Here is a 17,657-nt window from a genome sequence, read left to right as displayed (position 1 = left end):
AAACACTTAAATACGTTTTCCCACGAACAAAGTACATTTTAATCAATAGATCTTGGAATAATAATAATTTTCACAATTTGATGTGTTTAAATAAACTGTTCCTGTGCTGAGATAATCTTATAAATGTGCCCCTGCTGTGTACTGTGTAATGGCTGTGTCTGACCGTACAGGTACATGGTCTGATCATAACACAGCTCCTGGGCAGGGGAGGAAACAAAAGAGTATACAGACATTACAGCAGGGGGTCATAGCTGATTAAAAACAGGCAGGGAAATGTTTTGACTCACAAAAAGAATCATTTGCAATCCCATGCTGTATTGTCTGTATACTCTTTTACTTACTCTCCTGTCCAGGAGCTGTGGTATGATCAGACCATGTTCCTGTACAGTCAGACACAGCCACTACACAGTACTCAGCAGGGGCACATTTATAAGATTATCTCAGCACAGGAACATTTTATTTAACACATTCAGTTGTGGAACTTATTATTATTCCAAGATCTATTGATTCAAAGGGGTTTTCCCACAAACAAAGTACATTAAGTGCTTTCTTTTTTTACTGGGGTTGTCTAAACTTAGTATAGGAGGGTGACCACTTGCTCATACATGAGGAGTCCCACTTTTGGGACCCCCACAGATCCTAAGAACTCAGCTCTGAATTGCTGCATTTGAATGGAAGGGCCACGCCAGATCTCTACAGCTGCACTCATTGTCTATTGAACAGATCCCAGCCATGTCTGACAGTCTCACAGTGAATGGTCGGATTGCCATGCCGCACTCATTGTCTATTGAACAGATCCCAGCCATGTCTGACAGTCTCACAGGCAGTGAATGGTCAGATTGCCATGCCGCACTCTACAGCTGCATTCATTGTCTATTGAACAGATCCCAGCCATGTCTGACAGTCTCAAAGTGAATGGTCAGATTGCCATGCCGCACTCTACAGCTGCACTCATTGTCTATTGAACAGATCCCAGCCATGTCTGACAGTCTCACAGGCAGTGAATGGTCAGATTGCCATGCCGCACTCTACAGCTGCACTCATTGTCTATTGAACAGATCCCAGCCATGTCTGACAGTCTCACAGGCAGTGGTCGGATTGCCATGCCACACTCTACAGCTGCACTCATTGTCTATTGAACAGATCCCAGCCATGTCTGACAGTCTCACAGTGAATGGTCGGATTGCCATGCCGCACTCATTGTCTATTGAACAGATCCCAGCCATGTCTGACAGTCTCACAGGCAGTGAACGGTCAGATTGCCATGCCGCACTCTACAGCTGCACTCATTGTCTATTGAACAGATCCCAGCCATGTCTGACAGTCTCACAGGCAGTGAATGGTCAGATTGCCATGCCGCACTCTACAGCTGCACTCATTGTCTATTGAACAGATCCCAGCCATGTCTGACAGTCTCACAGTGAATGGTCGGATTGCCATGCCGCACTCATTGTCTATTGAACAGATCCCAGCCATGTCTGACAGTCTCACAGGCAGTGAACGGTCAGATTGCCATGCCGCACTCTACAGCTGCACTCATTGTCTATTGAACAGATCCCAGCCATGTCTGACAGTCTCACAGGCAGTGAATGGTCAGATTGCCATGCCACACTCTACAGCTGCACTCATTGTCTATTGAACAGATCCCAGCCATGTCTGACAGTCTCACAGGCAGTGAATGGTCAGATTGCCATGCCGCACTCTACAGCTGCACTCATTGTCTATTGAACATTAGCAGCAGTAAGATAGGTGATACTTTCTTACCAAGTTGGAACAATTCCTTTAAGACCAATGATGAATTGTTTCTATGGTAGACGGTCCAGTAGGGATGTCCAGCTAGCTGTGCAGATGTCTGTGGTTTCCTGGTGAACTCTGAATAATTCTAGTGTGTATAAACCAGGATTGGTGGGAAGGGGTTAGGCATTCCCTCACACTTCACCATCTACACTATATTTCTTGTCATTATTAACCTCTCGCTTGCTGTGATGGGTCTAAATGTGTGCATATTTAAATGTTAAGTAGATCATTACCGTGTGTTGGTTAATCGTCTTTCATTGCAAATAGGTAAAATGAAAGAACTGAACGAGTCCGCTCCTGAGGAATACAGGATGCCTGAAGATGACTTAATCAGACTGGATAAGCTGCTGTCCTTAGTTGTTAATACCTCAAGAGAAACGGTCACCGCTCAACAAGTAGACACACTATGGAGGGCGGTCAGATGGCCTGAAGGTATGCTCCATGGAGTAAAGCTGTCCTAGCACAGAAATGTCTGTTGCTAGCAAACCTGTTGGTGATGTACTTGTTCACATATATACAGTGCTCAGCATAAATGAGTACACCCCAAGTTCAGCCTTAGTTTAACCCCTTAACGACCTTGTGTTTTTGTGTTTTCATTTTTTGCTCCCCTTCTTCCCAGAGCCAGAACTTTTTTAATTTTCGTTCAATATGGCCATGTGAGGGCTTATTTTTTGCGGGACGAGTTGTACTTTTAAACGCCATCACTGGTTTTACAATATCGTGTGCTGGAAAACAGGAAAAAAATTCCAAGTGCGGTGAAACTGCAAAAAAAATGCAATTCCAGAGTTTTTTGGATCCTTTTTTTACCACGTTCACTGATTGCTAAAACTGACCTGCCATCATTATTCTCCAGGTCATTACGAGTTCGTAGATACCAAACATGTATAGGTTCTTTTATATTTAAGTGGTGAAAAAAAAATTCAAAGTTGTGCAGGCGTGATCGCCGCCTGGTGTCAGCTGATTCTAACAGCTGACACCCAGTACTATGTGCCAGGAGCGGTCCCGCACAGCTCCCGGCACATTAACCCCCGAAATGCTGCGATCGAAGTCTATCACAGCATTTCCGGGGCAAGCAGAGGTAAGAGCGCCCCTCTTACCTTGGATCGGAGACCCCGCGCTGTGTTCACAAAGTCCCGATTGTTGCCACGGGTCACCAGGCATCAGGAAGTTGGATAGATCGTGCGCAGTGCACAATCTATCTAACTTGTGCCAGTGCAGAGCTGACGGCATCCCTATGCTATACAAGCGATCAGCCGGCAAAAAATGAAAGTCCCATAGTGGGACAAAGTATAAAGTGAAAAAAAAAATTAAAAATATAAAAAAAATGAAAAAATAATCCAAAACCACAAAAATATATATACTATACCCATAAATATTATGAAAAAAACAATAAAAGTACACATATTTGGTATTGCCGCGTCCGAAACGACCTGACCTATAAAACGTTCCCACTAGTTAACCCCTTTAGTGAACACAGTAAAAAAATAAAAAATTAAGCAAAAAAGGATGCTTTATCATACCGCCAAACAAAAAATCAAATAAAACGCGATCAAAAAGACTAATGTAAATAAAAATGGTACCGCTGAAAACGTCATCTTGTCCCGCAAAAAACAAGCCACCATACAGCTCCATCATCCGAAAAATAAGTTATAGCTCTCAGAATAAAGCGATGCAAAAAAAAATATTTTATAAATAGATTTTATATATTATAAAAAGTTTTATTTAAAAGTGCCAAACATAAAAAAGATATAAATGTGGTATCGCTGTAAACGTACTGACCCGAAGAATAAAGCTACCTTATCAATTTTACCACATGTGGAATGACATAAAAAAAATGTAAAAAAATTCCTGAATTGCTGTTTTTTCTTTATTCTGCCTCCCAAAAATCAGAGTAGAAAGCGATCTAAAAATGTCACGTGCCCGAAAATGGCACCAATAAAAACGTCAACTTGTCCCGCAAAAAAAAAACAAGCCCTTACATAACTGTCGGCCGAAATCTGGAAAAACTAGTCTTTGCGAAAAAAGCATCTTTTAGTGTATGACAGCTTCTAAACATAAAAACCCAATATAAATCTGGTATCGCTGTAATCGCACCGACCCGAAGAATAAAGTTGTCTAATCACTTATACCACACGAGGAACAGCGTAATAAACAAACTCTAGGGCTAGGGCTGTGTTAGGATTAGGGTTGGGATTTTTTTAAAAGTAAAGAAAAAAAAAAGTCGAGCCGAGTCTCCACCCCATATGTTTCTCGGCTGTTATACAGCCAAAAAAAAACACGGGAATTGCCTGCAATGCACGAGCGATCCCCACGTTTTTTTTGGGTGTCTAAAAACCGTAAAACATGCAGGGCGGGGACCACACACCTAGAGAAGTTCCTTGAGGGGTCTAGTTTCCAAAATGGTGTCACTTGTGGGGGGGGTTTCCACTATTTAGGCATATCAGGGGCTCCCCAAACACAACATGGCGTCTGCCAATTGATCAAGCAAATTTTACATTCAAAAAGTCAAATGGCGCTCCTTCCCTTCTGAGCCCTGCCGTGCGCCCAAACAGTGGTTTTTCCCCACATATGATGTATCGGTGTGCTCAGGGAAAATTGCACAACAAATTTTTTGGTCCTTTTTTTTCCTGTTACCCCTGCGAAAATAAAAAAAAATTGGGTCTAAAGTAACATTTTTGTGAAAAAAAAGTTAAATGTTCATTGTTTATTTTCACATTCCAAAAATTCCTGTGAAGCACCTGAAGGGTTAATAAACTTCTTGAATGTGGTTTTGAGCACCTTGAGGGGTGCAGTTTTTAGAATGGTGTCACTTTTGGGTATTTTCTGTCATAAAGACCCCTCAAAGTGACTTCAAATGTGATGTGGTCCCTAAAAAAATGGTTTTGTAAATTTTGTTGGAAAAATGAGAAATCGCTGGTCAACTTTAACCTTTATAGCGCCCTAACAAAAAAAAATTTGGTTCCAAAGTTGTGCTGATGTAAAGCAGACATGTGGACAGACGTGGGTCTCCGTGGACACACTGACGTGCTCAGATCCATTCATTTGAACGGGTCTATGTGTGTAAGTGTCTGCAGTACGTGTGAAAATGGACACATACTGGAAACACGGACTTCTGAACGAGGCCGTAGTATGTGTTTCAGATATTAGATTTTTTTCATGTTTTACTGGTTATACAAGTAAGATAGCTTCTCCTTTTCTTTCCTCTCCAGATATAGTTTTTCCTGTGTTGGATATCCTCCGGTTAGCTGTCAAGAATCCCACTGTCAATGAAATGTTCTGCAGCGAGAGAGAAGGGAGAGTGTTCACCAACTACCTCTTCCAGATAATGCGGCCGGCGGGCAGACAGGCCAATCAGCTGCTTGCTCTTCGGACACTATGCAATTGTTTTTCCCTTGAAGCAGGTGCAAAGTTTATGATGTCACAAAGAGACGCCCTAATAACAAAATCCATTGAACTCAAATCTGTTTCTAATAAGAACGTCCACGTCGCTCTGGCCACTCTGATCCTCAACTATGCCACCTGTTTACATAGGGTAGAAGACTTAGAAGGGAAAGCCCAGTGTCTGTCCGCGATCAGTACAGTTCTGGAAGTTGTGAACGACCTTGAAGCTGCGTTCAGACTTCTCGTGGCCCTTGGGACTCTGATCAGTGAAGACTCCAATGCCGTGCAGTTAGCCAAGTCTCTGGGAGTCGACTCTCAGATTAAGAAATACATGTCTGTCACGGACCCAGCCAAAGTTAGCGAGTGTTGCAGGTTGCTCTTAAATACTCTCTAATTTTTTTTCTCATTACCACCAATGGGGAAAGGCAAACCCTGCAGCTTATTTCTTTTTTACCATAACATGCCATGAATACACTGAATGCTGTGGATTGAATGCTGAAAGTTTGTCTCGTCTTTAAAATATAAATTTACTTAAATAAATTTTTGCACTGAATGTATGTTGTGAATCTTTTATTTTGTAATCATGAATGGCATAGCAATGCAATATTTAAGTCTCGCCCACTAATAGTATGCGGTCACCCTGCATAGGGATGATGCCTTACAGTCTACCTACATTATAACTTACTCAATATGTCATAGATGCTGAAATGTCCTGCAGATTGGTAGGAGGTCCAGGTCCTGAGCACTCGGGTCCTGCATGAATGGACATAGGCCCAATAGGAAGTGTAATGTAGTCTTCCAATACACTTGTATATTTATCTCTAGAAGAATATTGTAGTTGTATTAGATATCAGTATGGTATATGAGATCTATACACCAAGTATTAGCTTTTCACTGCACTTGAGAGGAGAAAGTACCTAGTAGAATACCTAATCGGCAGTACAGGTCTACTATCCTACAAGTAGTAGCAACCTTGCATTACTTTATATGTTAATCCATTTAAAAAAATGAAAGGGGTTGTTCATGCATCTAATATTAATGAAACAGCTTCAGGATAGGTCATCAATATTACAAAGGGTGGCGGTTTGACACATGGCACCCCTACCGATCAGCTGATATCGGCTCTGGCCAGATGTCAATTTGCCAATCGGCACAACCCCATTCAATGCCCAGCGGCTGAATAGGAGCCGATCTGTAGCACTCTGCTCATTGAGCGGATCTGTGCTGTTCATCTGCGTTCAATGTATAGATCTTACCGCCCGAGCCAATTACAGATGGGAGTGCTGGGTATCGGACCACCACTGATCCCATATTTATAATCTATTCTACAGATAAGTAATCAATATTAGATGCCTAGACCACCCCTTTAATCAGGACATGGCCCATTAGAAGCATGAAAAGGGTTAGCACACAAATATTAACCCATTGCTGTTAGATCGCAAAGTGTTAATTATTTATAACACGCTCCTGCGTCTTGATATTAGTTACATAGCCCTTACACCGGATCCTGGTAATCCTTTAATTCCCTCTTGGAGCATCTAACTAATGTGTCCAGTGCTGCTTTATTTAGGATCTACAAGCAGCTTCTTCTTACCAGCGCTGGATACATTAGAAAAATCACTGCAGGGTATGTGACGCCAATATCCACATCAACAAGCATTTCTTCTTTTGAAAATTATGTTCAGTGTCATTTACGCGACTGATATATAAAGGTGTTGCCCTTTGCTTTGATACTGATGACCTATCGTTAGGGAAGGTTATCGCATGGACCTCCCATCAATCCGCTCTGGTCACCTCTGGCCAGTTGGGAACAGTATACAGAGTAGGAGCCAATCTGCAGTAGTCTGCCACTAAACACTATACAGAGCTGTTCTGCTTCATACACTGATCACATCCAGCCAGAGCTGATCCAGATTATCGACCCACACCAATCTGATAATGATGACCTAAAGAAAGGTCAATACCAAAGTAATGGAAAACCCTATTAAGATGTAAATGGGATCTGGGTCACACACATTAAAAATATGCAGAAGTAGTATTTTTTCCAATGGAGAATAACGTTCCTTACAGAGGCACCTCCGGGTCTGTGTGACCTCGCCAAAGTGCGCCATCTAATGCGTCTGTGCCAGTGGAATAGGCGCCTACAACCTGGAACTTTACCCTATAGAGCTGAAATGAAACACCGCACATTAGTGACTGGCTGTATGTAATTGTAATGCACCATTCATACACAGTATTCTGCTGATGTACATAAGGTGGTGGTCTCTTACAGATGAAACGAGTAAGAAATGATATCCGGCCCACGGATGAGCGCCTCCTTTTGGACACCCAGAGGCGTTTGCAGGTTAGACACCTGGAAGTTATGTCCTTCTATGTCACAGGCATTGAACCGCTCAGCGGAAACCGTGACACGCTGGTAAAGTGTGAATGTGACCGGAAGACCCGCAGAGGCAAGAAGGCTGCGAAGAAAGTGTAGGCGAAGATCAGACCGGATTTTCTGATGGGCATCAGAGCTACGATGTGCCAGAGCTCGTGGTGAGGCTGGATCAAAACCACGGCTAGAAGGTGATGGTGGCCGGGGAAGGCGAATGATGCGAACCTGAGGAAGAAGTGGGGGTTCCTAAGAGAAAAGGAAAAAAATGGCATCAGCACAGTAGAAAAAAATAGAAATATTTGGTATGTCGATGATAATTCCATTACTGAGCATCATAGATGGGCCAAATATCCTGGTCTGTGATGAAGTCACACATAGGTGGGCTGGGGCTGCACGTGGTAATTAGTGTTGAGCGAGTATGTTCTATTAACCCTTTCGGTGAGTATGCTCGGGCCGAGCTCCGAGTATGTACAGCTGCTCGGTGATGAGGTTAGATCGCTCCCTGTGCATGATTTGCAACTGTTTGACAGCTTTATTACATGTGAGGAATGTCTATTTCTTACACATTCCTTACATGTAATAAAGCTGTCAAACAGTCGCAAATCATGCACACGGGAGCGATTCAACCATATCATCGAGCAGCTGTAACTACTCGGAGCTCGGCCCGAGCATACTCACCGAAAGGGTTAACTGAACATACTCGCTCATCACTAGTGGTAATCTTTTCATAAAGTCCAGAACAGAGTGAACTTTTCATCAATCATCACACCTTGTGCATATCTATATGAAGGGGTCCCTATGAGGGTATGCAACCAGTAAGTTGTATGCATCCATAAAACGACACACCCGTACCGGATTTTATACACAGACTTTCATGTACCACTGCACTGAGCGCCCACTGGGCGAGATGACAACGCGCTCAGTATAATAAAGTGAGCTTTGTCATCTTGGTCGCTGCTTATTCAGAGCGCAGCAGCCAATGACAAACTCATCTGCGCTCTGCAAAAACCACGACACTACTAAATCATGCACAAACCCTCCCTTCTCAGAGAAGAGAGACAGGGACCCTCTGGGATGACAGTCACAATTTTTTTTTTTTTTTTTAAAGTGTCTTTTGTAAAGAAAAAAAACCTGTAAATTAACAGTAGGTAAATTTTAGACACTTTTCTAACCCTAAACTAATAGTTACATATAAAATAATGTAAAGAAAGAAAAAAGTATAACTTTATTTTCAATATTTTGAGTCTGATTTTATATATATATATATATATATATATATATAAAAAAAAAAAACAGAAGATCAAAGAGCAAACTAACCATATCAGTATATACCTGTGTGTGGGATAAATGGAACAATACCGGATTGGTGGTATCAGTCCACAGGTTAGCGGCCAGATCCCTCCGCTAGGTCACGGATATTAAGCACTTCCTCATGAGTTCAGACGTCCGTATAGCTGGGGTGAGGATCGCAAAGCAATGCTCTCCGGACCCCAGTGTGGCAGCATGCATTTCTATGCAGCTGTCCCGCCAGGCTGAGCATTGCTTTGCGATCCTCGTCTGACTCTTCCTTAAGGCCTCATTCAGATGTCTGTGAATTTGTTATATATATAAAATACGGCCCAGTGTCAGTGTTTTGGATCCTACTTTCCTCAGTGTATCTATTATTACCATCAGTGACTTTCACATATGGAGAAATAGTGAAGCTTCTATTCAATGCAATGTTATCACACACGGATTCCCTCTGAGCTTCAGGACCCTCACCTACTCAGACTTGTGTGGGTGATTTTGACTCCACTCAAGAAAGGTCATAGCTCCATGATTTTTGCACATGGATATGTGGCCATCCCCATAGACTAGAATGGGTACGTGCTTCATCCGTGATGAGCAGCCACGTCTGGCTGAGGTCACGGCTGCCTGGTCATCTCCACACCATGATGGGATCTGCCAAGGAGCCTCCCACAGACCGCCATGTATAAATGACAACCAGGCACATGAAGCCACCAGACATCACAACACGCCTGCAGCCAGCCCCAGGACGGAAGCAGAGATGGGCCATTTCTAACCCCTAGTGCGGGGACTACGGCCGCACACCACATCCCATCACCCTGGTCTCCATGCAGCCAGTAGTACTCACTCTAGTCTCACCCATGCTTGAGTCACGTGACCGAGCCTCTGCCGCCTTCACCCACTACAGAACACCGGAAATGGCGCTGTCCCGCTGGTTTCCACGGCTTCGGTGTTCCCTCAGTCACATGAACTGTAACTAGCGCGAATATTCCCTTACAATGCGCCTCCTGCAATGCTCTGTATAGTCTTCTATCATACTGTGCCCTCACTTGACATGGCTCCTCCGGCTTCTCCATGACGTGCATCACTTACGTCCTTACGGGTAAACTGTGTACGGAAGCTCGCTGAGGACATGTGACTGATTGCTGCGCTGTGATTGGTGGGAAGCAGTGCACTGTACAGTACTGTACTGGGTCATGTGGGGAGCTGGTTGTTTTCTTGTGTAGTGTCCCTAGAGACACCGTGTACAGAGGTGTCACTATACTGGCAGCCATGACCGGGGGAAAGAAGAGCTCCAAGGAGAAGAAGAAGAGGAGGAGGTCAGCGTCCTGTGAGCCCGGCTCTCAGGTGGAGAGGAAGAGGAGGAGCACGGAGTCCAGCCAGCAGGTGCTGCCCTCCATGTCCCCTAGCTTCATTGATGGGCTCTGCATTGTGCATAGTGATGGCATATGGCCACGTTCACACTATCAGTATTTGGTCAGTATTTCACATCAGTATTTGTAAGCCATTACCAGGAGTGGGTGATAAATACAGAAGTGGTGACGTGTTTCTATTATAGGTCTCCTCTGATTGTTCCACGCCTGGTTATGGCTTACAGATACTGATGGAAAATACTGAACGTGTGAACGTGGCCTAAGGAGAGAACGGCCCACAGTGCATTCATTTCGGGGAGATCCATGGACGAGCCCTGTGTGTACTTGTCCCTAGAGCACGGTGTCATGGTGATCAGGACAGATAATAGACATGTATAGAAAATACATCAGAGCACTGACAATGGCGTCAGACTGAGATACTGATGTAAAGTATGTCAGCCCTCGTTCACAGTTGTGTATATTGGTCTGTATGGTGAATCCGTAGCTGTAAGCAGGAGTGGAGCTGAGGGAAAAGTGCTATCTCCTCTGTGTTGTGCGGCAATATCCTGAGGAGCAGTCATCACCCCATGCTTGGGTTATCTCCTGCCCCCTGACAGTAGAGCATGTTTCTCTAGGTGCCTGTGGGTAGTCACCGACATCCAGCACTACAGGACCAGAGCGTACTCTTCTCTGCTGATGCCACCATACCCCGGCTGTCTGTAGATCACCTTGGCCGCTGTCAGGAGAGAACCTGACTTCAGGATGTGGCCTAAGTCCCCTGGATCACCAACATTAGGCTGCATTGATGTCACAGTGACAGAGCAGTTCTACCAAATGGAAAGCTTTACAGTAGCCTTTCTGGTCTGGGACTTCCAAGTACAGCGCTCGGCTGTCCCCATCAGCCCCATAGGTTTGGAATGACAAAAGCCTGATTCAAATGTGGTTGGTACAGAACACCCATTCTTTTGATTGGTGAGTGACCAATCGGACCCTCAGTGATCAGATGCTTTATCATTATCACCTGTTCTGTTGACCTGAGAAAACCCCTTTAAGCCTAATATATTGAAGAATTAATTTTTTTTTTTTGTCCTCACTATTCTCACATTCTTCATCAACCGAATCTTTAAAGAAATCAGTTCTTTTCTTGTCGTGCATTTCATCAATAAAGACCCATAGAATATTCCCTGCTTAATGTTCGGGTCTTTATATTTTAAGCTTTTCATCCTCTTTTATCAAAGTGTTACATTATAGGTTCAATGATAGCATTTTACATAAAAGCATGGTCAGCTCAGGTTGTCACCTGTACTGGTCTTCTAAAGCTCAGGGTGGTCAGATGGCTTTTTCCTTCCAGATACCTTCTGTCAAGCATGATGGCATGGCTGATGGACTTGTCCCATACAGGTGTCTGCCTCCTATTACAGCCGCTGCAAACCTTGACTCCCACTTCTGACGACCCAGTGCAGCCATGTATTAAATGGTTTCCTATTCATTTCAGTGGGAGATTCGACAAAACTGATGACAAAGGGGGTTTCAGCTGCTAAGACATATACCCGTCACTTACAGGAGGGGATGCAATTATTTTTGAATAATTTGATTTCTTCTGTGACGTCTTACAGCACTGCATGTCTCTGTAGATGAAGGTAGTCACATATTACACCGGCCCATTGTTTTTTATCGTTCTCAGGATCCAGAATTGTCTGCTCCGTTCACTGAAACGAAGGAAGAAGATGTTGAAGAGCTGAGTGATATAGAAGAAGGAGGCCTGGATCTCAGTGTGCCACTAAAGCCTATAAGCTTTTACATCGCCGACCGGAAGGTGATGCTCGAGCACTGCTTCCGAGTACTTGGGGACAAGAAACTGAAGAAGATGCTTCCAGATATGCTGAAGGTAAGAAGTACGTTACTGGGAACATAATGCATTTAACCTATTACAGACTGGGTGCCACCATCTACATGCCCAGGATGTGATACTCAATGTGTTGGCACATTATAGGCTCCCGTAATCCGTTGTCTGCCGAGAGGTTCACTTGCCAAGAGCAGGATTAAAGGGCTTGTCCAGCCCCATGCACAGTTAGGATTCAGCTCTGCTTGCCGGTTTGAGCTGTCATACAGACTTGCAGTCCTTTTCCAAGTAGCTTTCCATCTTCACTCAAGTGGATGAGAAGTCAGGTGGCACATGACCACGAGTGTGCATATAGGATAACTGCGGTCACGTCATGTCCGTTCGAACCAGCAAACTCTAACAGTGCGTAAATTACACGCTGTTAAGGTTCGGCACATTGCAAAGCATGGCGACAGTTTGCTGCACAGCTCCTTTTAAAGTACTCCATGTTTCCAGCCAGTTTAGGTGTGGTCCTCACTGTACCTTCCTTCAGAGTGGGGTATGTTCTGATATGTCTGACCATGATGGGAAAGGTAGTCTTAGCATGAAGCTGATACAACAGAGACGCCCTGCAATAGAAGGACAGCAATGTCTACAAGCCGCATGCAAAAGGAAAGGGATGTGTTAATTACCAATCCAGTTTGTTCTGAAAAAAAGGTCTGATCTTCCTTAGCACGTTGTGGGAGTGGGATGCTTTTTACTTTATTTTATTTATTTTTTGGGGGAGGAGTGTAAAACATCGATGCTGGTCTCGGATAATCTTTTTTAAGGCCAAATCTAGGTCTTTGGTCTCTCTTTTTTTTCGTATTGTAAATTGTTTCTTAAAATACAGGATTATTGGAACTGTTCTCCTTGACAACAATAGGTCTAATAGTTCTCTTATAAAAAAAATTACATTATCGGTGTAGTTTTGGTTATTTTACTTAAATGCATTGTCCACTACTTTTATATTGACATGAATATCATCAAAAAGTTTTATTGACGCCAGTGTACACACAGAAAAAGCAATAATGTTTTGGCCACGCAGGGCCTTTATCAAGCCAAAAAAAAAGTGCTCTTTTTTGATAAAGGTCCTGCATGGCCAAAACGTTGTTATTGTTTTTCCTGCGTGTACACTGGCGTCTATAAAACTTTTTGACCCGGTGCCTTGGATATTTGGATGGCTTGCATGTCATCAATATCTGATTGGTGGGGGTAATAAATACAAGATCACCACCAATAAGCTGTTTTTGCTGCCAAAAGTGTCCGGATGTGATCATTTTTGGAGTGGATCAGCCCAACTCAATCAACTATAGTGGCCACAGCAGGGTGCTGCATATCCACTCTCATTCAGATCCAATAGGGGCCAATGTGCAGTACCTGGCTGTTGCACCTATTCAGTTGATGGAGCTGTACTGATGCGCTCCGCAACCGATCACATCCGACCACCACTGGCAACAGGAAAAACTGATTGGTGGAGTTGCGACACCTGGCACTCACACCAATCTGATATTGATGACCTACCCTAAGGATAGTTCATCAGTGAAAGGCCACGGCCCCACTATCAGTATTTGGTCAGTATTTTTTCTCAGGAGTGGGAGCCACAGCCAGGAGTGGGTGATAAATGCAGAATTGGTGACTAGTTTCTATTATACCTTTTCTCTGATTGTTCCTCACCTGGTTTTGGCTCCCACTCCTGAGAAAAAATACTGACCGAATACTGATAGTGGGGCCGTGGCCTAAAAGTAGGGATCAACCACTTTTTAATGTTTTTTTTTTCTAATAAACTGTCTCATAGTATAATTCTAATGAAAAACAGGAATATTATAAGTATATAGATGTTTAAAGGAATAGGTGAATCCCTAAGCGGGCAGATAAAATGACTCTAACAACTGGCAATTACAATATAACTGGCTAATATGCATTTGTTTCCATTTTCATGGAATGATCATGAGGGGTCTGTGCCATCATACATTCCCATGCAGTCTGCATGATTGTCAGCAGCACACCCCCTGTTTACATGAGGCCTTGCGCTGCAGTCCACTGATCATTTTTATGTCTGCATAACATTCTTTCGATCGCTTGCCATGTTTATGCAGGCAGTGATGGAGACCTGACATGTGGGCAACAATTGCCCTGTATAAAGGGCGTTTGGAACAATCTCTGGCATTTAGTATCCGGCAGCAGGGCTGTGGAGTCGGTAAGCCATACCTCCGACTCCTCAGTTTCCATGACACCGACTCCACGACTCCCTCATACATGGCTCATGTTTAAGTGATAAATTTACTGTAGTACAGATTCATCTCGGCTAAAAGTCTAGACCTTTAGATCAGGAATAGGACATTTATAGAGCATTTCATAACTTTCCCAAATTCTTATGAAAAAATATTCCCCACAAACTGCATTGAACTACTGTACCCAATTTATTATAGATTTTAGGAGCTTGAGTCGGTACATTTTATACCGACTCCACCAAAATGGGCTCCGACTCCACAATTCCGACTCCACAGCCCTGTCCGGCAGGAAGCGTTAGGTTTGCGTTGTAACCAGTCGGCTTCCGCTTTGTGTTTTTTGTTCTGTTAAGACCAGTTTAGGCCCATTTTTTAAACAACTAGAAGTAGTGCACACCCTCTTTTATTACATATTCATGTACAGTATAGACAATTGGGCTACGTGCGTACGATCAGAAATAATAGCGTTTTGGACTCAGCGTATTTTCGCTGCGTTCTACATTACAAGCACAGTGGATGGGATTTATTGAAATCCCATTCCCACTGCGCTTCTATTTAATGCTGTGTAAACTCACCCGCGGTGTGGGTATCCAAGCCACAACATGTTAATTTCTGTAGTGGAGACACTAGTCTCCACTGCGTAGTTTCCCCCATACCCATTCATTAAATGCAGTAAATCCACATGGTTCAGTGAACACATGCGAATTTAACTGGGTGATTAGAACGCAGCACTTTGGACACAGCGAATATACACTGCGTCCTAAACTCTGCTATTCCTGCTCCTGGGCGCGTAGCCTTAGGGTATGTGCACATGTTAAGAATTTGGTGCAGAGATTTTTGCACCATTTCTGCAAATTTTTGCAGGAAAAACGCAGCGTAAAATACATGCGTTTATTTTACACGCATTAGTATGGGTGAAATCTGCAAGTCAAAAATAAGCAATGTGTGCATGAGACTACAGGATTCTCATTCATTTTGCTGGCGTCAGGAAACCCTTCAGGTTTTATGACCGATCTACACAGAAAGAAACGTGACAAATCTGCAGCATGTGCATCCCCCTCTATTGGCCACCGTATGTAAATGCATGTCATGTGGCCATTAAGCCACTTGGTGGCAGTATTTAGGTTACAAACAGACACAAGACACTATAAGGCATATCATCTATATATATTAGATAATGTGTGTGTTAAAGAACACTTACTTTAAAATGTGTCATACAATAAATTATTAGACTTTGTGCTGCCGGTATATTTTACATTTGCAAAATGTATTTCCTTTGTAATTTATATTATAGGACTTATCTCTGGATGAGATCAAACAACTTTGTCGTGAGCAGGTGGAAATGGAAACTGATGACAGTTTGTTAAGGATCCTTCAGGGTAAGGCAAGCACATTATGTATTGTTTTTGTACTGCTAGTTTATATAGCCATTTCCCATGATGCCCGCTGCCTACTTTTGAGACTGCTCCTTCTCGTTAAAATCAGTACATGCTGCTTAATTGTTCCTTGTCTTCTCCGCTAAATGAGGGTTAGGATCCCTAAGGGCATAAGGCACCAATTACATGTGCACCCTGAAAATAGCTCACCAAACCCCAAGGGAACAATGACTATAAGAAACCCACCGCCTGATCAAAGCAGCATCCGAGTCCCAGAAATTACACCTGAAATATGTAGAAACTTTCATTTAAAGAGGCCCCAAATGCCAAGTTGTTTCATAAATGATAAACTATTGTCCCTCTCTAAAAGTTTTACCAGCAACTCTGGTGTTATTCAGGACTACAAAACTGATGAGCTATTCTTTCTATAAGCCATCAATTATAATTAATTGATTAATGGAGGTCCAAATTTTAGCACTCCTCCGACTGAAGGGGCTGAGGTGCTTCAGTAATTATTACTTCACCTTCATTGTTTATTAGGCATAACTGTGTATTATTAGTAGTGGATGTGCCTGATATTACAGGCCTGGTATCTCAATCCCATTAAAATCAAGGTTAACTGAGCGGTCTTGTACCCTATAAGAGGAAACTTTAAAAATAAGGCACATATTACTGGTTCAAAGGTCTGGTTGTCCATAGCAGGCTTTAAGAAAATCAATTGCAAGTCTAAATGGAGCAGATTTAAGAAGGTGCACCTTTTTAAAGGGAATCTGTCAGCAGGTTTTTGCTATGTAATCTGAAAGCACCATAATGTAGGAGCAAAGACTCTAATTACAGCTATGTATCACTTACTGGACTGTGATTTCCTTTAATACAATCAGTGTTTTATCACCATAGGACAACTGGTCTAGTAAATCCTAGTCCAGCCCCACCCCCAGCACTGATTAGCAGCTCTCTGTCACTATACAATGTACAGTACATGGAGGGGTTATACAGGGATCAACAACTGAGCTCTGCTGTATCTGCAGCAGGGAAAACTGTGACTGTATCACAACTGCTGCACACAGTAAACTAAGTGATACATCGCTGGAATCAGGGTTTCTTCCCCCTACCCCATGCTGCTGTCAGATTACATAGCAAAAAACCTGCTGAGCAATGCCCTTTAAAGAGTATCGGTCACCAGATTTCACAACACACACTGCATGCATTAATAAACTTTAGACCTGTTGAGGCTGATGTATATACTTTGAAGATTCATGTGAAAATGGCTGTATAGTCCGTAGTGAAAACTAGTATCCAGCCACTTAGCCTGATTAACAGCTCCTCAGTGTCCACTTCTCTATTGAATGGTGAAAGATTGGGCTCAGGAGCTCTCTCACACATTAGCTGAACTCTGAATTCTTTTTTTTCAATACCAATTCACACTTGGATTTTTTTTGCTAGTACACTTGTCTCATGTGGTCTAAGAAATGTATATAATAATGTATTAGTGTAGTATTGTCAGTCTTTCTGAGCACTGTGTATTATCGTGGCCTTTGGGGGGCAGGCACTTCTGGACGTTGAGAAACATTGGTTTATAGTATATGCCATTTTCATAGCTCCGAGCACAAATTCGATGGCCGGCAGCAATAGTTACGTAACGATTAACGATCAGGCGTGAAATAAATTCTCCCAATCTCTCATTTCTTCCACTACTTTGGCCAGGAGATCATGGGGTAGATTCTAACACAGAAGAAGAAAATGAAGGACCTATAGCAAAATCCAAAGCGGGACTCTCCAGTCAGTAAGTAGTTTCTGGACGTATTTTGAGAGTATCTATAACAATATGTGAGGCTGTTCACATCCGCATAATGTCACGGTCATTTTTTTCCCATCAAAATGACGGACATCCCATGAAACTCAAGTCTATTATAGAGTGGTGTGAAGAAGTGTTTGCCCCCTTCCTGATTTCTTATTCTTTTGCATGTTAGTCACACATAAATGTTTCAGATCACAAAA

At 43.0% G+C, this 17,657-nt stretch overlaps 3 protein-coding genes across 6 annotated transcripts in view; 2 read left to right on the top strand and 1 right to left on the bottom strand.

The window, feature by feature from the left end:
• PLAA (phospholipase A2 activating protein) overlaps positions 1 to 5,731 on the top strand; it is a 42,863-nt gene extending 37,132 nt beyond the window's left edge. Inside the window, exons 13-14 of the mRNA XM_073667195.1 lie at positions 2,065 to 2,229; positions 5,007 to 5,731. Coding sequence (XP_073523296.1) covers positions 2,065 to 2,229; positions 5,007 to 5,572 — 731 coding nt within the window. The 3' untranslated portion in view covers positions 5,573 to 5,731. The remainder of the gene's footprint in view (positions 1 to 2,064; positions 2,230 to 5,006) is intronic.
• Positions 5,732 to 7,367: 1,636 nt separating this feature from the next.
• Positions 7,368 to 10,195, bottom strand: GEMIN7 (gem nuclear organelle associated protein 7). Of its 4 annotated transcripts, none has more exons than XM_073667218.1 (2): positions 9,889 to 10,179; positions 7,368 to 7,798 (listed from the first exon to the last, which is right to left on the bottom strand). In XM_073667218.1, the coding sequence occupies exons 1-2, from the start codon at positions 9,922 to 9,924 to the stop codon at positions 7,445 to 7,447; spliced, it is 390 nt and encodes a 129-aa protein (XP_073523319.1). In that variant the 5' UTR covers positions 9,925 to 10,179; the 3' UTR covers positions 7,368 to 7,444. The 4 variants fall into 4 exon arrangements, 2 of the variants coding, with proteins under 2 accessions (XP_073523319.1, XP_073523327.1); XM_073667226.1 differs by having other exon boundaries at positions 9,687 to 10,118; XR_012294508.1 differs by having other exon boundaries at positions 7,664 to 7,798; positions 9,698 to 10,195.
• Positions 9,962 to 17,657, top strand: part of CAAP1 (caspase activity and apoptosis inhibitor 1) — a 33,922-nt gene continuing 26,226 nt past the window's right edge. Inside the window, exons 1-4 of the mRNA XM_073667205.1 lie at positions 9,962 to 10,225; positions 11,876 to 12,079; positions 15,578 to 15,662; positions 17,364 to 17,442. Coding sequence (XP_073523306.1) covers positions 10,112 to 10,225; positions 11,876 to 12,079; positions 15,578 to 15,662; positions 17,364 to 17,442 — 482 coding nt within the window. The 5' untranslated portion in view covers positions 9,962 to 10,111. The remainder of the gene's footprint in view (positions 10,226 to 11,875; positions 12,080 to 15,577; positions 15,663 to 17,363; positions 17,443 to 17,657) is intronic.

The sequence above is a fragment of the Phyllobates terribilis genome, unplaced genomic scaffold (genome assembly GCF_046119375.1).
Source record: "Phyllobates terribilis strain yellow unplaced genomic scaffold, ASM4611937v1 Scaffold_1__5_contigs__length_1240528914, whole genome shotgun sequence".
NCBI classification, from domain to species: Eukaryota; Metazoa; Chordata; class Amphibia; order Anura; family Dendrobatidae; genus Phyllobates; species Phyllobates terribilis.
Note: the sequence above shows the minus strand (reverse complement) of the source record. Positions and strands in the feature narration are given on the sequence as shown.